The 21,521-nt window shown below is 36.9% G+C and overlaps 1 protein-coding gene across 1 annotated transcript in view; it reads left to right on the plus strand.

Annotated features, from left to right (window-relative positions):
* LOC106066852 (innexin unc-9-like) overlaps positions 1-21,521 on the plus strand; it is a 181,379-nt gene that overhangs the window by 3,887 nt on the left and 155,971 nt on the right. Inside the window, exon 2 of the mRNA XM_013225945.2 lies at positions 8,701-9,178. Within this exon, the coding sequence (XP_013081399.1) occupies positions 9,177-9,178 (2 nt within the window). The 5' untranslated portion in view covers positions 8,701-9,176. The remainder of the gene's footprint in view (positions 1-8,700; positions 9,179-21,521) is intronic.

The following is a 21,521-nucleotide window of genomic DNA, read 5'->3' on the forward strand; positions in this document are numbered from 1 at the left end:
CGGTTTTGAAAGGACTGTCGCTTTTTTTAAAGACATTTCGCGTTTGGAAATTTCCAAATGTAACGCTTTATTGATTCTAGAGTTTAATAGAATTCAGAATCTTCTAAGTCTAGATATAAAGGCCTACCATTATAATATTATAAGGTGTAGTAAATCTATACATTCATATCTTCAAGATTCTTTCTCATGGGGAAGCGGTCGGGGTACGAACAAGTTGTATAGTTTATAATCTAACATTCCTTAGTTATCAATGTGAACAGCCATCGCTTTATAAGCTGCATAAAGGATTTGGGTTTTTGTTTTTTAAATGTAATAGGATCCTTTTTCTCTTCTTTACAAAGCTTGTATAAAAAGAAACATGTAGATACTGGTTGACAACAGTTTCGTAATTAAATAGTGTATACAAATTTAAAATATGAGTGTCAATAGACAAACTAAATGTACTCAAATTGCATTTAAGAGTCAAAGTAAAAATAAACAACAACAAAACAAAAAACTCTAAGTGTATTGGTCAACAAGGAGTCGTCAAACTTTCAGATCATTTTGTGTTTAGATTCTTAATTTGAAACTAAGCTTCAGAAATTAATCAGGGACTAGCAATTGTTACTAGAAAATAAAATTCAGATGTACGGCATCTAGATATGTGAATAGAGTCCATGTACTTCATTTGTTATTTCTTCTTAATATTACATTCAACTCGGTTCAAGTATCGCAGGGTAAAGATTTTTAAATAAGAATTTATTTGTCCAAAAATTGAAATAGTTCGGATAATGAAATAATTACAACAGCTTGAAGTTTGACACCTGCATTATCATTCCAGGTTTAGGAAATTATTTTTGGATTTTTCTTTTCGTTTCACGCTCTCAAGGTGAAGGTTATTTCCATGTTCTTCATTTCAATGTTGCAATCCCAAGTTTCCTTTTTTTCTACCTACTAACCTTGACTACATAGTCATTCTATGTTTTGACTATTCCTCTAATTTTTCATGGGTTGAAAAAAAAACACTAAAACCTGGGTGGGTGGACACGGATCTCGAAAACGACACTAACGATTTTCCTACAAAATTGACAGTTTATTTATATCTTTGGGCAAAAAATTACTAGCAGTTGGACACACACGAAAATGTCTGGTTTGACAGTTATGATGTTTCAAAATCTAATCATCTGAAAATTAAATTTGGCAAACTTGTTTTTATTTAAGACACAAGAACGTCAATGCCCGCAAGTATTCATTAAAGAGTTAAAAACATTTTAAAATACTTTAAAAAAAAACAACAATTAGTTTGGATCAGTCATGTCATGAAATTTATAAATAAATGTAAATTTAAAATAATAAATCTGTGTGAGTAGAAATATTTGTACAATACCTCTATTCAAGTCAGAATTTCGTGGAACCTTTAGGAACCTGCACGCGTACCGCGTTCCTAGGGATATAACAGTTGATGTATATCGCTGAGAAAGGAATGACTAGCTCTTTGGCCATATCAGGAAAACTCGAGTTTGACCTTTATAATTTTTTTAAAGTAAAAAAAAAAATCATTTGAATTTGAATTGAGTACTAGACTTAGTCGACTTAGATCTAGTGCCAACATCGGTTTTAAAAGCACTATCGCGTTCTTGAAAAAGACTATCGCGTTCTTGAAAAAGACTATCGCGTTCTTGAAAAAGACTATCGCGTTCTTGAAAAAGACTATCGCGTTTGGGAATTTCCGACTATAAGGCATTATTGATTCAAAAGTTAAATAAATTAATGTTCATGAATTTTTGCTCAATGTCTTCTAATCTTATATTCTTAAGCGAGCAATCCTAGTATATGTATATATATATAAATTTTATTTCGAAAACGGTTCAAACGATTTTCTTTAAAATGTCAAGGTATATTATATTAATGAGAAAAAAATTCTCAACTCATTGGCCACATCGGGAAAACTCGAGGTCGACCGTTATATTGGTTTGAAAATGTCTCATTTTCGAAAAAATTAATTTTGGCTAGAATGTTTCATGAATGAAAATTTTTCCATGACGTCAAAGGAAAAAAAAACTTGACACCGCTTACGTCACTAGGCTCACAGCAGTACACTTAGACATTTCTTCGCAAACAAGAATATGTTTTAATGAATCGGAAAATGAGTGAAAATCAAGAGGTGTATTAGAAAATATATTCGTCTTTGCATTTTATTCATTCTTTACTACGTACGGAATTACTACACGAGCCTTGCGTGTAACAAAGTCATACAGTATATCATAAGAATTCTGTTTCCTACATAGATCACGCTCCATAGCATGAGTTACCAAATGTTTCACTCTATCTTCGAGAATTATTGACCTTAAGTAATTCTTCAATAGTCTGAGGCACGAGAACCTTCTCTCACCAGATTCCACAGTTACGGGTATTGCTTAATGCCGTTTTTTTTTCATCGTTCGTAGGATTGGCTTTTTCCATTTTGAATGACACCCCAAAATGTCAATTTTTTTGTCTATATATTTCAGGAATTTTTTATTATTTTTTTTTGAGTTTTCAAAAGATTTTAATAATTTCTAGAGATTTCCATGACTTTTTCGTATATTTTGCAATTTCAGGAGATTTCAAGGAGCTCCTGGTAAATCAAGATACTGCGGGAATTCTGTTATAAGTTATAAAAATCTTTTAATTTAATAATTTACACATAGAATGAGCGGGGTCCTTTGAAAATTGCATTGGCCTAAGGCCGGCCCTGCAAAATAACGGCGTATGCTACGCCGTGGTATAAATAATCGCAAAGTATGAATTGCTCGCAGTGGAGCCAAATATTTATAAATTTTAAAAAATATTTTATTAGATTTTAAGTTGTAGAATGGAGGTATTGTCTTTAAAAAAAAAGTATTTTTTAAAGTTTTTTCTTGTTAGCTATTGTTTTTGATTAGCACAATTTCATGCTTTTAGCTTTCTGAATACGTTATAATCGTATCACCTGTCTGGACCAGTTGGAAAAAGGGTGGGAGAAAGAAATGCGTATCTAGTGAATGTTATCGAGATCGCTTTTTAGTTAAGTATTTATTTGAAAAACAAAAAGGTTAAACGACTTGAAGCCTCCTCAAGCTAGAACATAAGCCTTTGTGCCAGCGACGAGCTCATGAAAGTTGTACTCAAACATTGAAATCCGTGATCTTTATTATAATAACGAGATTTGGACTCAAAAGATTTTGTAGAACATAAACAGTTGTTTCCATAAACATGAACAGCAGTTTCCATAAACATGAACAGCAGTTTCCATAAACGCATTCTGGTTTTCAGGTCATCACTACCTACTAGTGAAATTACTTGATAATGCTTTTATAAACTGACCTATACAAACTGCAAAAAAAAAAAATGGTTGACTATCGGTGGCTGCCAAAAATAAAGTCAATTTCATTTTTAAAGTATAAGTTAAAAAATAATCTTCCAGTTATTTGTAAACGAAACAATTCAACTTCTTCTTTTAATGGGCGTGCTTGCTGAGTGGTGAGGTTCCGAATCGAGGGCCTCGGGTTTGAATTCCGATGAAGACTGGGATTTTGAACTTTTATCCAATTCTAATGGGTAACATTATTAATGGAAAAGGATCTTTACATTGTTAGCCCCATAGATTGCAAGGTCTGAAGGGAGGTATTTTCCCCCTTTTGTTGTCTTTCCACATGTCTTAAAGGCCTGGGTAACATTCAATATAGAAGTAAACGTTTTAATACATAATTTCCTACTTGATGAAATAGATGGTCTATGAGTTCTCAATCTTTTCTGTTCTTGGAATGTTATTTGGTTGCAAGGAGTTTTTCCAGTGAGTTTCATCCAGTCAATTTTATTTTTTATTAGTACATAGAGCGGTTTTAAAAATAGAATTATCATTATATTAGCCTCGCAATATTTTTGTTTTCGTTGAGTTGCTTGCCTTAGGCTTACAACTTTTGTCAGTTTTGGGACTTGTCAGTTTTTTGGGAATAGTAAGTTTTGTGAGTTCTGAGCCCAAAACAAACAATCAAACAAACAATCAACATTTTCCTTTCTTTTTTTTCCTTCCACCCAGGAAGAAACTGTAAGATAAAAGTAAGAATTAAACAAATAACTAAATGTTAGAACGAACTAAATGACGGACAGATTTTAATGCCATGGATCTTAGCAGAATTAACAACTTCAGCCATGATTACTGTATCGTTTGTGAAGGAAAAAAAGTGTCCTATGTTTTGACATTTGATTTCTAAATATTTAATTTGGCTCGATGTTAAGCTCAAAATTTTCTTTTTTATTTTATTTTTGTGAGATTTTTGCTTTCAAAATAAAAGTAGTGAATTTCGGTTGATAAAAAAAATGAATGCAGCTTAAGGCTTTACACTTGTAGTGACGTGTACGATTATTCGCTTGTACTTTCTGTTCTAACTCTCAAAATGGAGTTTGTTAGTGTCCCATGAATTCTAAAATCTAAATTAAAGTTCTGCTTTTTCTACATAAACATCCTATACTTTCAAATTCAAACTATTATTTCAAATGAAATAGAAACCAAGATTCCTGCTTTCTGTAAGGAGAGAAAGATGTCAACGGCAACAGGTCACTAAATAGAAACCAAGATTCCTGCTTTCTGTAAGGAGAGAAAGATGTCAACGGCAACAGGTCACTAAATAGAAACCAAGATTCCTGCTTTCTGTAAGGAGAGAAAGATGTCAACGGCAACAGGTCACTAAATAGAAACCAAGATTCCTGCTTTCTGTAAGGAGAGAAAGATGTCAACGGCAACAGGTCACTAAATAGAAACCAAGATTCCTGCTTTCTGTAAGGAGAGAAAGATGTCAACGGCAACAGGTCACTAAATAGAAACCAAGATTCCTGCTTTCTGTAAGGAGAGAAAGATGTCAACGGCAACAGGTCACTAAATAGAAACCAAGATTCCTGCTTTCTGTAAGGAGAGAAAGATGTCAACGGCAACAGGTCACTAAATAGAAACCAAGATTCCTGCTTTCTGTAAGGAGAGAAAGATGTCAACGGCAACAGGTCACTAAATAGAAACCAAGATTCCTGCTTTCTGTAAGGAGAGAAAGATGTCAACGGCAACAGGTCACTAAATAGAAACCAAGATTCCTGCTTTCTGTAAGGAGAGAAAGATGTCAACGGCAACAGGTCACTAAATAGAAACCAAGATTCCTGCTTTCTGTAAGGAGAGAAAGATGTCAACGGCAACAGGTCACTAAATAGAAACCAAGATTCCTGCTTTCTGTAAGGAGAGAAAGATGTCAACGGCAACAGGTCACTAAATAGAAACCAAGATTCCTGCTTTCTGTAAGGAGAGAAAGATGTCAACGGCAACAGGTCACTAAATAGAAACCAAGATTCCTGCTTTCTGTAAGGAGAGAAAGATGTCAACGGCAACAGGTCACTAAATAGAAACCAAGATTCCTGCTTTCTGTAAGGAGAGAAAGATGTCAACGGCAACAGGTCACTAAATAGAAACCAAGATTCCTGCTTTCTGTAAGGAGAGAAAGATGTCAACGGCAACAGGTCACTAAATAGAAACCAAGATTCCTGCTTTCTGTAAGGAGAGAAAGATGTCAACGGCAACAGGTCACTAAATAGAAACCAAGATTCCTGCTTTCTGTAAAGAGAGAAAGATGTCAACGGCAACAGGTCACAAAAAATTCAAGTGTAAAATAATATCAGAACGCCCTTTTAGCGGCCCGGGAAAGGGCAAAAAAGCGCTTTTAGTTCTGTGTGGATTGTCTGTCCTGTCCGTCCCGATTAGATCTTGTAAAATCAGTTCAACCAGGATCACATCTAACTTCACTTTCACCTATCCCTTGGTTTGATGGGCCGTTGAGGCACCACACAAGATCTGTCAACCTTCTTCCTCCATTCTTTTCTCTCATTTGCCCTTGATAGAATTTCATTCCGATGTTCTTTCTGAAAATATTGAAACCTGGCTTTTTACCTGCCTGGGTGGACCACTTCGTGGGCCGATTTTGAGTTTGTGTTTCCACACAAACTGTCTTTGTAATCTTGTTTTCTATGATTATATGTAAGCTTCCAAGCGTAGCTTTTACAAACCACAGCACGTCCATCTCATGTTACAAAGATCTAACGAACGTCTACTATCAACTCTTCTTATCAAGGGGGCTAGAGTTCGAATCCTGAATCGAAGGATTTTGTGCCGAGAAATACAAATCATTTGAAGAGAAAACCTCACGCAAGGTCGGAAACTTTTCAGACCACAGCATTAGTCTCGCTCATTGGATTATATCCGCGTGTGTTCTAGAATGCATTTCGATAAGCGTTGTAGCAGATTTCGTGAAACCATATGACATCTTAGAAAACGTGAGCCCATATGACATCTTAGAAAACGTGAGCCCATATGACATCTTAGAAAACGTGAGCCCATATGACATCTTAGAAAACGTGAGCCCATATGACATCTTAGAAAACGTGAGCCCATATGACATCTTAGAAAACGTGAGCCCATATGACATCTTAGAAAACGTGAGCCTATTTGACATCTACTATACGTGAGCCCATTTGACATCTAATATACGTGAGCCCATTTGACATCTAATATACGTGAGCCCATTTGACATCTAATATACGTGAGCCCATTAGACATCTAATATACGTGAGCCCATTTGACATCTTAGAATACGTGAGCCTATATGACATCTTAGAATACGTGAGCCCATTTGACCTCTTAGAATACGTGAACCCATTTGACATCTTAGAATACGTGAGCCCATTTGACCTCTTAGAATACGTGAGCCCATTTGACCTCTTAGAATACGTGAGCTCATTTGACCTCTTAGAATACGTGAGCCCATTTGACATGTTAGAATACGTGAGCCCATTTGACATGTTAGAATTCGTGAGCCCATTTGACATGTTAGAATACGTGAGCTCATTTGACATATTAGAATACATATTAGATTAATTCCCAGATGTCAAGTATGACTATGATTAAAGATTCCTCGATGATCTAGAGTTTGGGGTCATGTCACGTCAAGCTGTCATTCCTTGGTCTTGTTTGCTCCTGGACTGGGATTCCTTCATATTTCATTATGTCATCACCAAGTTCCGTTTTTTATTCTGGCATTGAGAATTCCGAGGATAGTTCCTCATCCAATGCATTGTAAGATCTTCTGGACTAGGCTATCCGGCCTCTGCTAAATCTCCACACCAAAGCTTCGAAGATACTGTAACTCTAGTGCATTAAGATGACCCAGGGGGAGCTAGTTCAGCCCCTCTACTCAGATGTTTCCACTGGGGCGCCACGATGAATCCGCTGGAGTTGAAATCCTCAGTAAATGACCAGCACTCATCTCCCTTGATTTATCTCCCAGTGTAAACAAGATCAAGTATTCTGTTTGCATTGTTTTGGTCGATATAAAACTTCTGGCAGCCATTTACATGCAGACAATATATGTCAGGATAAAGTTGTTTTGTTTTTTTTAACTTTGAACATTTGGTCTATCTTGTCGATCTACAGGTTGTTTTTTTTTTTTTCTTTTTCGATCTACAGCTAAACCTTTCGACATACTGTACTTTCATTTCCTGAGTGTATTTATAATCCATCCCATAATTCCTTCATTGCTTTCTGCATAATTTACTGCCTGGAGGCAAGTGGCTTGTCCAGAGGTTTGACGTGGCGTCTGTCTTTGTGACTGAATTATTTGACTCCCATCTGCTAACAGGATTACGTAGAGTTATTTACCTTAGGAATTGTCGTATTATCATACTAAGCAGAGTTATGGTTCATGTTTATATAATTGAAGTTTATATTGTGTTTTTTTTTATAATCAATTCTGTGTGGAATTTAGAAAGAGGTTTTCTGGATGATTAACAATGATTTTGAAAGCATTAGCTATGTATACATGTCAATTTTTAAGTTTAATCTTTTGATAAACAAGAATAAGTTTATATTTCTTTCTGGGGATAAGTTTGAATTTTTGGACTCCAAAAATCATAGAGGTAAAGTTACTTCTTGACGTCAGCAAGGATTAGCTACAATTGGAGGATTTATCCTTTAACTTTATACTGTCAGTCACTTCTGTTGCGCTATCGAAGACGTCATATCTAACTGATGTATTCAAGTCGCCACTCATTACTCTTACCGCACTGAATACGTCATTCATTGCCGTTTCATGAAAGACGTTATTTATTATACTGTCATTTCGAGTTTATTTTTTAATGTTTCATTTATTATACTGTCATTTCGAGTTTATTTTTTAATGTTTCATTTATAACTTGTCGTGTGGTATAAACTCTGGCCTGTCGTCTAGATGTTCCGGGTTCGAACCCTGCCCGCTTTCCTCCCTTGCCGTTGTGCGGGAAGTTTGTGCTAGTGTGTAATCATCTTCAATTCCTTAAGACCATTCAAATTGTGTTAAACAAAAAAACAACGAAACGAAACAAAGACGTCATTCATGACGTTATCGTATTCTTTTGGAAGTATCGTCTGTATTTTATAAGATAAAAATATAATAGCTTTATTCCTTATGTTTCCTTATCAAAGACGTCTTTTGATCTAATAGTTACTTGATAAAGCAGAAAGTTTTCTTCTAAATTTTCTTAGGAATATTATTCATGTGATAGTCCGTCACAGAAAGTCAAAAGTATTTACTTTCCGTGTTGTCTGAATCAATGGTACAAGCGAATGAAGGATTCTGTGAACGTGGAAGTTTAAAAAAGGTGATTTTTTTAAATTTATTTTTTCTGTAGGTAAGGCTCGTTGTCTTGGTTACCCTGCTATCAGACAAAACTTGCAAGTGGCTAATGTCACACATGTACTATTGTGACAAGATGATAACTGTTTAGTGTCACAACGTCAATGTTGTGACAAGTGGTAATTGGGTTCTCCTCCCCAGTTTGTATGTCAGCCTAATCTTTCCTCTGCACCCAGTTGGAACTTCACTTGAGACTGAGTCAAGAAAGAAGAGAATAGTTCTTTAAAGAAAAGAGATTGCAAGCTATTTGGTGTGTGTGTTCTGCGCATAGTTAATGGTGTGCTGTTCAAAAGTAGGATAGGGAAAAAAAAAAGAAAGGAGTTGGCGAAATATTTCGTCTCGAGATTCTTATCTGGAAAGGTGAACTTGGACTCCTCGTCTGCTTTTTCCCGCCACGACAGGGGACTAACATGGATATTTGAAATCATGGACTGAGCCGGTTGAAAATGACATCTATCGGAGCCCGCCAAAATGTAAGTGGTTGTCTGAATAGTTCTTTCTTCTTCCATAATTGTCTCTCCTGTCCTGTAGCCTATATGTCCTGTATATGTCCTGTATATGTCCTGTATATGTCCTGTATATGTACTTCACTTCTATCGCATGACTGGGGAGCATGTTGGATTGGAGTGATGTTAACATTTTCAAACAGGTTATATATGCGACTAGATTTACATTGACCTGCATTCTAGAATTAAAACTAAACATTCAACAAATTCTCACAGTATATGTGAAGGTTTTTAAATCTAGATATATCTATACTTTGTTTTTTTTTAATTGATAACGCTGATAACATGACTGAAACATGACTGAAATATATGACTAAACCATGACTGAAATGTATGACTGAAAAATGACTGAAATATATGACCAAAAGATGCTGAAAACCTGACTGCTACTTAACTGAAAGATATGACTGAGTATGACTTAAATATGACTGAAAGACATGACTAAAACATGATTAAAGCATGACTGAAAGAAATGACGGAGATCTGACTGAAAATGTAAATAAGCATGACTTAAACATGACTGAATAATGTAAATGAGCATGACTTAAACATGCCTGAAACATGTCGTTTAAAAAAATACATATGCTGATGTGAACTAAGGGACCTTGCAAGACTCACTTCCGTTGCAGTAGAATGGACACAGATAAGGTCACGCTAACTTAAACGAATAAACTCCTAACGCCGGGGCCTGCTACAGAGCGGAATTTTTATCTCCCTAATGGGCAGATAATTAAGGAAGATTTCTACCAGCAAGACTAATGGGAAGATAACTCAGCGGAATACAATTTTTACACGAAGACGGGGAGGGTCGAATTTAAAGAACAGATAACTGCATGTTGGGCAGATAGAGAAGTGGGTCCCTAGTTTAACATTACACATTAATAATAACTATTTTTATGCTCGTGAAATTGTTGGTTTTTAGCTTTAAATGAATGATTCCAACAGATGTTTGATAACGTATTTGATATTCATAGTCTGATACTAATATAGGTTTTTTGTGAATTGCAACAATCGAATAGGACAAATATGTATACATAAATAATTTAACAATTGTGTCAATGGTCCGGATTTTATTATGCATTTATGCCCACAAACATATACATAGAAGAAAAGAACGATAATTCACTTGCGATACTAACCATTATATGGATTGGTCAATAATGTCATGTGACATTTTTTCACAGATACAACTTTACATGTAACTTCACAACCTCACCAAGGGAAGTTACATGTAAAAATAAATTGAGGCCTGTTTCGTCACGCAATTTGTTCTACATTTTTTCACGTTACAACAAATATTTATAGGATATTGTCTTTTTAATGCGTGTCGACTTTGGTAAGTAAACATGGGGGGAAGAGGGGGGGGGTAGTCGTGATGATGGAGTAGTAAAGCCCTTGACCTTCAAACCAACTGGCACGAAATCAGGGATTTTGTAGATTGTGATTGTTAAAGTCGTTCCTAGCCCGCTCAACTATAATAGATTCCTAACAGCACTTAGATTAAGCAAACAGGGCTGCTTTAGGCCAATAGTACCAATTGCTGCAATGCGCGGGGCCCCGCAATTTACAATAAGCATATCACCATCAGTCCCAGCCTTGTCATGGGCTTTTAAAAAAGTAGGACTCAAAGGGTTAACATATTTAGTGTACGTTTGACGTCACTTTAATTAAACCACTGGCGCCTATTGTGTTTACCGCCTTTGAATGTTGTATAAAAAATATTGGTATAATGATCTAATTAATAGTAATAGTTTCTATTTTATTTTTTTTTAAATTAGAAGAGGGGCCTCGAAAGTATCCATTAAGCATAGGCGGTTAATTGTTCTGCTGGCACTATATTATTATTTGTAACCGTCGGCCAGAGAAGCAGATTACCTTGACATAATATGCCCCATGGAATGCAAAGTAAAGAAAGTTAAATTAGCTCTAGTACCGTACCATGAGATCGTGTTGCTCCCGAACCAAGATTCAACGATTACATATTATTCATTATTTAAACACTCAATTAACGACCCGAAATAACAGAAGAAATTAATCGATTGGCTTAGTAAAATACAGTGCATGTAAGTACGTATAATATCAATTACATAGAAGAAGAAAAGATTTCTACCCTAGCTGCGCAGAGTGATGGAGTTTCACTACTGTATCAATCTTTATTTAGGAATCCCTCACTTTACTCTTCTACGGCCTCCACTGACCCAGCTTCCGGTTCTCATGCATTGTTGATATCATTTTGTTCTGCTCTGGTCATCGCTAACCTTGTTGTCTGGTCGATGCCATTTGTTCTTCTCTACCACCCTCCTCCCCCCCCTTGGTATTAGGAGATCTGAAATGAAATATGGTATGGTCAAGATCTTTTGATACTGTCCTCTATCACTTGGAGCCCATCCTGTCCGTGTGGTCAGTGGAGGCATGGTTTGGAGTGGTCAGTAGAAGACCATCCATGTGTCTTTCATTTTGTTTACTCGTCGTTTGTGTGAACTAGATTTAGTAGGTCAAGTAATGTATGTCAAGTAATGTTAATAGTTGCTTCTAGAAGGAATTTCTAAAGCGGACAACTTTACCACAGAATAAATTGCTTGAAAGATAAAACTAATCTAAAGACTTAAAAGATAAATGGAAAAAAATGTCGAGAAAGATTCGTAGAAACGATTAATGACCATAGGTCATCTCACTTGACCTGAGGTCTACGAGAACTTTTACTGTCCATCAAACCTTACAAAAGTTGTCATCAAACAAACATGGTCAAGCGAGTGGACATTTTAGTGCTGCTGTTTCGAATGTTTTGTCCAGCTAAGACTTTGTTAACTAACACTGTCTGCCGGACGAGTTGTTCTTTCCCGCCACTTCAACACTAATGAATGTTAAAAAGACGAAACGTTGTTTTTAGTGCCGAGCCGACGTTTGTAGCGTCTGAAGCTCATTCCGTCTGCTCGACAAGAAGTCAGCTCTAAACGTCGCACGTGAAACAGTCTCAGTTGTTGAGTAGTCTTGTTCGAGGTTTGATTGAGTTTCCGGTCATTTTACATCTGGAATGAGAGTCGCTTGTACTATAATGACAACTGAATTTTAGGGTCGTCCTGTGTTATGTTTCTGTATTCTTGTCATTCGACTGAATAATCCACGTACTTAATGTCAGTTTACGACTGAAATGCCCACAGTTATTTGTAACTGATATATATACAATTATCTCCTATAATATTTTTATTGCCAATTAGTCTCATGTCAAAGTTGCCGAATTTATTTACCAGAATGTCGGATGGTTGAAAATATTGTGCACAAGTCTATGTGTCCCACTTCGAAAGGGAACTATAAAAATTGCGAACTAAACGCGAATTTATGAAAGTGAGAGTGAGCTGTAATTACTAAACGTACATGTAAGCAAGAAATCAGAACACAAACATGAGCGATCTAAGAATAAGAGCAAGGAATCAGAACACAAACATGAGCGATCTAGGAATAAGAGCAAGGAATCAGAACACAAACATGAGCGATCTAAGAATAAGAGCAAGGAATCAGAACACAAACATGAGCGATCTAAGAATAAGAGCAAGGAATCAGAACACAAACATGAGCGATCTAGGAATAAGAGCAAGGAATCAGAACACAAACATGAGCGATCTAGGAATAAGAGCAAGGAATCAGAACACAAACATGAGCGGTCTAGGAATAAGAGCAAGGAATCAGAACACAAACATGAGCGGTCTAGGAATAAGAGCAAGAAATCAGAACACAAACATAAACGGTCTAGGAATAAGAGCAAGGAATCAGAACACAAACATGAGCGGTCTAGGAATAAGAGCAAGGAATCAGAACACCAACATGAGCGGTCTAGGAATAAGAGCAAGGAATCAGAACACAAACATGAGCGGTCTAGGAATAAGAGCAAGGAATCAGAACACAAATATGAGCGGTCTAGGAATAAGAGCAAGGAATCAGAACACAAACATGAGCGGTCTAGGAATAAGAACAATGAAATAGTGAACAAGAATTTTATGCCATAGATTAGTTTACTCTAAAGTTTACTCTAAACCTTTAGTCATAATTTTTACTTGGTCACATGATAAGCGTTTCTGGGAGTCCTCAGGGTGGTTCTGGGTTTTCAAAAATGCCCGCTGCCATACCGGAAGTTTAGGACTATGTCTGAGTAGTCTTGAATACTGAGCAACTTTGAAAATGTATAAAAGAAAAAATGCATTTCTGACTACTTTCAATCTGGTTTATCAACTTTCTATTTTGTTTTCAATTGGTCTGGATTTTAATGGACACCCATTTCCTTTTTCTGGAATGATGACTTGGCTATAAATGTCATCTCTACTTTATCATCGCCAGGCTCACATAATTATACTTTATAATTATTTAAAGGGACATAACTTAAATTTATTTTTTTAAATGTTTTTTTTTTCTAATAATATTACGGTTTCATAAAAAATGACGTTTAAAAAAAATATTCACCGATGTTTCTCAAAAACATATTTTCTCAATTCCTAGGTACTTTTAAAATTGAGTGTTTAAATTTAATAATTACACAGTAAGTACCGTAATGATGTTGCGCAATCATTTGTCAAATTACATAATCTTTGAATTTCTCATAAGATTACATCCTGAACATAACCTCTAACACGTGGTCATTTTTTTAAACCTTTTAGAGTTACATAATAAAAGATTAATTAATTTTACATATGTTCATCATATCAGACAATTTAATTAATCCCATTTTAGTAATGAAGATTCTCATTAAGAAAATTCAAACTAGTTTCTAGCAGCGCAGCACCCCCATTGCACGGATCTGGTGAAGTGATGTTCAATGATGTCATGGACTGATGTTCAATGATGTCATGAAGTGATGTTCAGTGATGTCATGGACTGATGCTGACACCAAATGTTGTTTATTGGTTCGCGTTGCAAGCCTTATGATATTCACTCCCTCCGTGCTCTCCCAGTACATAGCTCGCTCACTCTTTTACTCACTCACACTCACTCACACTTATTCGGGGGGCGGTAGATGGCGCGTGTGTCTATGCTAATTTAGAACAACGTACAGCCATCGCAAAAATTCATCTCATCTTTAGGTCGTGAAATCAAATCATCAAAGACTTGAAACGTGTATCAACCCATCGGGCGCCACATGCACAAGTCTTACCTGCCGTCACGTGCACCAATCAGGTGATCCACTGATGAAAGCTTGCACATGCACAAAAACTAAAAAGCTTCGTGCTTATAACAACTTGTCCAGGAGAACGAACATAGAAATGACCCTAACTTGATAATAAAGGATCGATTACGGTAATTAAAAAAACCAACATAGAAATGACCCTAACTTGATAATATAGGATCGATTACGGTAATTAAAAAAACAGACATAGAAATGACCCTAACTTGATAATAAAGGATCGATTACGGTAATTAAAAAAACCAACATAGAAATGACCCTAACTTGATAATAAAGGATCAATTACGGTAATTAAAAAACAGACATAGAAATGACCCTAACTTGATAATAAAGGATCGATTACGGTAATTGAAAAAACGAACATAGAAATGACCCTAACTTGATAATAAAGGATCGATTACGGTAATTAAAAAACAGACATAAAAATGACCCTAACTTGATAATAAAGGATCAATTACGGTAATTAAAAAAATGGAATTAGAAATAGACGGGCTGAAACACTGTTAAAAAAAACAGTTAATGTAAATATTGCAATGAATTGGACCTTTTATTTTCCACTCCGGTTGGACCAATACATGATCTTATAATTTGTTTCTATTTCAGTTTTAACATTTTTATTTTCACCTCTCTATCCTTTAGTCTGTTAGACCGTTGGGGCACCACACAAGATTTGTCATCCGTCAATCTCCATTCGTCTCTGTCTTTTGCTTTGAAAAGAGCCTCTTTCAATGGCAGGCCCGTCCATTCTTTTATGTCTTCCCATCGCTTTCTCTGTTTACCTCTTCTACTTTTTCCTTGTACTGTTCCCTGAAGGAAGGTCTTTGCATGCCCCGAAGACCTTGCAATATGGTCATAGAGCTTTAGTTTCCCTTTTTTTCCCCCACTAGTTAGCAGGTCATCGTGGGGTCCAATGGCTGCAGCAACCCTGTCTCTGATACTCTTGGTTTGTGATGCGGTCTTTAAATGTGATACCTAGGATCTTTCTGTAGCAAATTAATTCCATTGCTAGGATCTTCCTATTTAGTTCTGCAGTCCAAGCTTTGCAAGCATATAAGAATGTGGCCTTGACCAGGGAGCGCATCAGTCTGACTTCAGTGTGGAGGGCTTTGCCTTTGTCTTTCCATATTATTTTGAGTTTTGTCAGTGCTGCTCTGGACTGTGCTATTCGGTGCACTAGTTCGGGTTTGGTTCCCTCATCTGAGACGACAGCTCCGAGGTATCTCCGAGGTATTTAAAACTACTGACACATGTCAGCTTTTCACCTCCAACGCTGATGCCCCTTTTAAAGCCATCTTGGATATGGGTCATAATTTGAGTTTTTGTTGGCATTTATTTGCATACCATGTGCTGCGGATGTCTTGTCTATGCACATCACCAAGTCAGTTAGTTCTTCTGTCCCTGCTAGGCCGTCAATGTCATTCTTCTTCCTCTAATGCTTACAGTGTCTTTAAAGCAGTCTAGAGCATCTTCCATTTTCCTTTTCAGAGAGTTGGTGAGAGTTCTTATTTACTTTTCGATTTTCTTGAAGTCAATTTTAAATTAATAAGCACTTTCGTTCTTAATTTATTTATTTATTTTTTTTTTGTTGATTATTATTTTAGTTGTTGTTTTTTTTCTCACCTTCTCAAAAGTTCATGTTTTTTTTCTGTTAATTAATTAAAGCTTTTTTATTCTCGTTACCATTTAAAAAAATGACGTATGTCCAATGACTGTCACTTTGTACTTAGCTTCTTTGTTAGCCAAATAATTTGTCTAACAGATTCAGCAGAAAAACGTTGGGAGTTCTCATTTGGAAAAGACATGCTGTAGACATGCTGTAGACATGATGTAGACATGCTGTAGACATGATGTAGACATGATGTAGACATGATGTAGACATGATGTAGACATGATGTAGACATGCTGAAGACATGATGTAGACATGCTGTAGACATGATGTAGACATGATGTACACATGATGTAGACCTGATAGAGACATGATGTAGACATGATGTAGACATGTTGTAGACATGATGTAGACATGATGTAGACATGCTGTAGACATGCTGTAGACCTGATGTAGACATGCTGTAGACATGCTGTAGACATGCTGTAGACATGCTGTAGACATGCTGTAGACATGATGTAGACATGATGTAGACATGTTGTAGACATGATGTAGACATGCTGTAGACATGATGTAGACATGATGTAGACATGATGTAGACATGCTGTAGACATGATGTAGACTTGATGTAGACATGCTGTAGACATGCTGTAGACATGATGTAGACATGCTGTAGACATGATGTAGACATGATGTAGACATGATGTAGACATGATGTAGACATGATGTAGACATGTTGTAGACATGCTGTAGACATGCTGTAGACATGATGTAGACATGCTGTAGACATGATGTATGCATGTTGTAGACATGATGTAGGCATGTTGTAGACATGATGTAGGCATGTTGTAGACATGATGTAGACATGCTGTAGACATGCTGTAGACATGATGTAGACGTGATGTAGGCATGCTGTAGACATGCTGTAGACATGATGTAGATATGATGTAGACATGCTGTAGACATGATGTAGACATGATGTACACATGATGTAGACCTGATAGAGACATGATGTAGACATGATGTAGACATGTTGTAGACATGATGTAGACATGATGTAGACATGCTGTAGACATGATGTAGACCTGATGTAGACATGCTGTAGACATGCTGTAGACATGCTGTAGACATGCTGTAGACATGCTGTAGACATGATGTAGACATGATGTAGACATGATGTAGACATGTTGTAGACATGATGTAGACATGCTGTAGACATGATGTAGACATGATATAGACATGCTGTAGACATGATGTAGACATGCTGTAGACATGCTGTAGACATGATGTAGACATGATGTAGACATGCTGTAGACATGATGTAGACATGTTGTAGATGATGAAGACATGATGTAGACATGATGTAGACATGCTGTAGACATGATGTAGACATGCTGTAGATATGATGTAGACATGATGTAGACATGCTGTAGTCATGATGTAGACATGCTGTAGACATAATGTAGACATGATGTAGACATGTTGTAGACATGATATAGACATGCTGTAGACATGATGTAGACATGAAGTAGACATGCTGTAGACATGCTGTAGACATGATGTAGACATGATGTAGACATGCTGTAGACATGATGTAGACATGTTGTAGATGATGAAGACATGATGTAGACATGATGTAGACATGCTGTAGACATGATGTAGACATGCTGTAGATATGATGTAGACATGATGTAGACATGCTGTAGACATGATGTAGACATGCTGTAGACATGATGTAGACATGTTGTAGATGATGTAGACATGATGTAGACATGATGTAGACATGATGTAGACATGCTGGAGATATGATGTAGACATGCTGTAGTCATGATGTAGACATGATGTAGACATGATGTAGACATGTTGTAGACATGATGTAGACATGCTGTAGACATGATGTAGACATGTTGTAGACATGATGTAGACATGATGTAGACATGATGTAGACATGATGTAGACATGATGTAGACATGCTGTAGACATGATGTAGACATGCTGTAGACATGATGTAGACATGTTGTAGATGATGTAGACATGATGTAGACATGATGTAGACATGATGTAGACATGCTGGAGATATGATGTAGACATGCTGTAGTCATGATGTAGACATGATGTAGACATGATGTAGACATGTTGTAGACATGATGTAGACATGCTGTAGACATGATGTAGACATGATGTAGACATGGTGTAGACATGATGTAGACATGCTGTAGACATGTTGTAGACATGATGTAGACATGATGTAGACATGATGTAGACATGCTGTAGACATGCTGTAGACATGATGTAGACATGATGTAGACATGTTGTAGACATGATGTAGACATGATGTAGGCATGTTGTAGACATGATGTAGACATGATGAAGGCATGTTGTAGACATGCTGTAGACATGCTGTAGACATGCTGTAGACATGATGTAGACATGATGTAGGCATGTTGTAGACATGCTGTAGACATGATGTAGACATGCTGTAGACATGATGTAGACATGCTGTAGACATGATGTAGACATGGTGTAGACATGATGTAGACATGCTGTAGACATGATGTAGACATGCTGTAGATATGATCTAGACATGATGTAGACAGGCTGTAGACATGATGTTGACATGCTGTAGACATGATGTAGACATGATGTAGACCTTATGTAGACATGATGTTGACATGCTGTAGACATGATGTAGACATGCTGTAGACATGATGTAGACATGCTGTAGACATGCTGTAGACATGATGTAGACATAATGTAGGCATGTTGTAGACATGCTGTAGACATGATGTAGGCATGTTGTAGACATGCTGTAGACATGATGTAGACATGATGTAGACATGATGTAGACATGATGTAGACATGCTGTAGACATGATGTAGACATGCTGTAGACATGCTGTAGACATGATGTAGACATGATGTAGGCATGTTGTAGACATGCTGTAGACATGATGTAGGCATGTTGTAGACATGCTGTAGACATGCTGTAGACATGATGTAGACATGATGTAGACATGATGTAGACATGCTGTAGACATGATGTAGACATGCTGTAGACATGATGTAGACATGATGTAGACATGGTGTAGACATGATGTAGACATGCTGTAGACATGATGTAGACATGCTGTAGATATGATCTAGACATGATGTAGACAGGCTGTAGACATGATGTTGACATGCTGTAGACATGATGTAGACATGATGTAGACCTTATGTAGACATGATGTTGACATGCTGTAGACATGATGTAGACATGCTGTAGACATGATGTAGACATGCTGTAGACATGCTGTAGACATGATGTAGACATAATGTAGGCATGTTGTAGACATGCTGTAGACATGATGTAGGCATGTTGTAGACATGCTGTAGACATGATGTAGACATGATGTAGACATGATGTAGACATGATGTAGACATGCTGTAGACATGATGTAGACATGCTGTAGACATGATGTAGACATGATGTAGGCATGTTGTAGACATGTTGTAGACATGCTGTAGACATGATGTAGGCATGTTGTAGACATGCTGTAGACATGCTGTAGACATGATGTAGACATGATGTAGACATGATGTAGACATGATGTAGGCATGTTGTAGACATGATGTAGACATGATGTAGACATGATGTAGACATGATGTAGACATGCTGTAGACATGATGTAGACATGTTGTAGATGATGAAGACATGATGTAGACATGATGTAGACATGCTGTAGACATGATGTAGACATGATGTAGACATGCTGTAGACATGCTGTAGACATGATGTAGACATGCTGTAGACATGCTGTAGATATGATGTAGACATGATGTAGATATGATGTAGACATGCTGTAGACATGCTGTAGACCTGATGTAGACCTGATGTAGACCTGATGTAGACATGTTGTAGACATGATGTAGACATGATGTAGACATGCTGTAGACATGATGTAGACATGCTGAAGACATGCTGTAGACATGATGTAGACATGATGTAGACATGCTGTAGACATGATGTAGACATGATGTAGACATGATGTAGACATGCTGTAGACATGATGTAGACTTGATGTAGACATGCTGTAGACATGCTGTAGACATGATGTAGACATGCTGTAGACATGATGTAGACATGATGTAGACATGATGTAGACATGATGTAGACATGATGTAGACATGATGTAGACATGCTGTAGACATGCTGTAGACATGATGTAGACATGATGTAGACATGATGTATGCATGTTGTAGACATGATGTAGGCATGTTGTAGACATGATGTAGGCATGTTGTAGACATGATGTAGACATGCTGTAGACATGCTGTAGACATGATGTAGACGTGATGTAGGCATGCTGTAGACATGCTGTAGACATGATGTAGATATGATGTAGACATGATGTAGATATGATGTAGACATGATGTAGACATGCTGTAGACATGCTTTAGACATGATGTAGACATGATGTAGACCTGATGTAGACATGATGTAGACCTGATGTAGACATGATGTAGACCTGATGTAGACATGCTGTAGACCTGATGTAGACATGATGTAGGCATGCTGTAGACATGCTGTAGACATGATGTAGATATGATGTAGACATGATGTAGACATGCTGTAGACATGCTGTAGACATGATGTAGACATGATGTAGACCTGATGTAGACATGATGTAGACCTGATGTAGACATGATGTAGACCTGATGTAGACATGCTGTAGACCTGATGTAGACATGCTGTAGGCATGTTGGAAATATAAAGGACAAGAAATATTTGGTGTTCAAGAATGAAAAGATCATTAAATAATATAAAAAAAAAATTAATATAATTTTCTTTTATTTAATGTGTATCATTCAATCCATCTCACCTATCCCTTAGTCTGTTAAACCGTTGGGGCATCACACATGACACGTCCACGTCTTTCTCCATTCATCTGTGTCTTTTGTCTTGAAGAGAATGTCTTTCAATGACAGACTCGATCACTTTCTCTGTTCGCCTCTTCTTCTGGTACTGTTTTCTGAAGGAAGGCCTTTGAATAGTTTTGGCTATATAGTTGCCCCCTGAGACGTAGACACCTATTTTATGCTAAAGTGTTCATGTAATGACATAAAACAGGTCATTAAGTCCGCGAATAGTTTTCTGTAACTTCAACATTCTAAGTGTAGTGTGTATGTCGTTGTGTGTGCTGAAATAAATGACGCCTCCGACATGGAGCTCAAAGATTTTCATTCACTAATGCTGTAGCAATGAGATTTCTAACTCTAGCATTTTATTTGTGCTAATAGCATGTCACATGTCTGTGTTACGGTCAGACATACGTGTCACATGTCTATGTTACAGTCAAATATATATGACACTACCAAACAGGCTCATGCTGACTAGGTCTTGCACGCAACATAGGATTCAGTCTTTGTAGGAGTCTCTCTCTATTGCTGTAAATCCTCTCTCTCTCTCTCTCTCTTGCTATTCTTTATCTGTCTTTTTTTTATTCTGTCTCTCTATGTCTTGCTTTGTCTCTCTCTCTCTCTTTTCCTGTC

This window comes from Biomphalaria glabrata, chromosome 16 (assembly GCF_947242115.1).
Source record: "Biomphalaria glabrata chromosome 16, xgBioGlab47.1, whole genome shotgun sequence".
In the NCBI taxonomy this organism is placed as follows: Eukaryota; Metazoa; Mollusca; class Gastropoda; family Planorbidae; genus Biomphalaria; species Biomphalaria glabrata.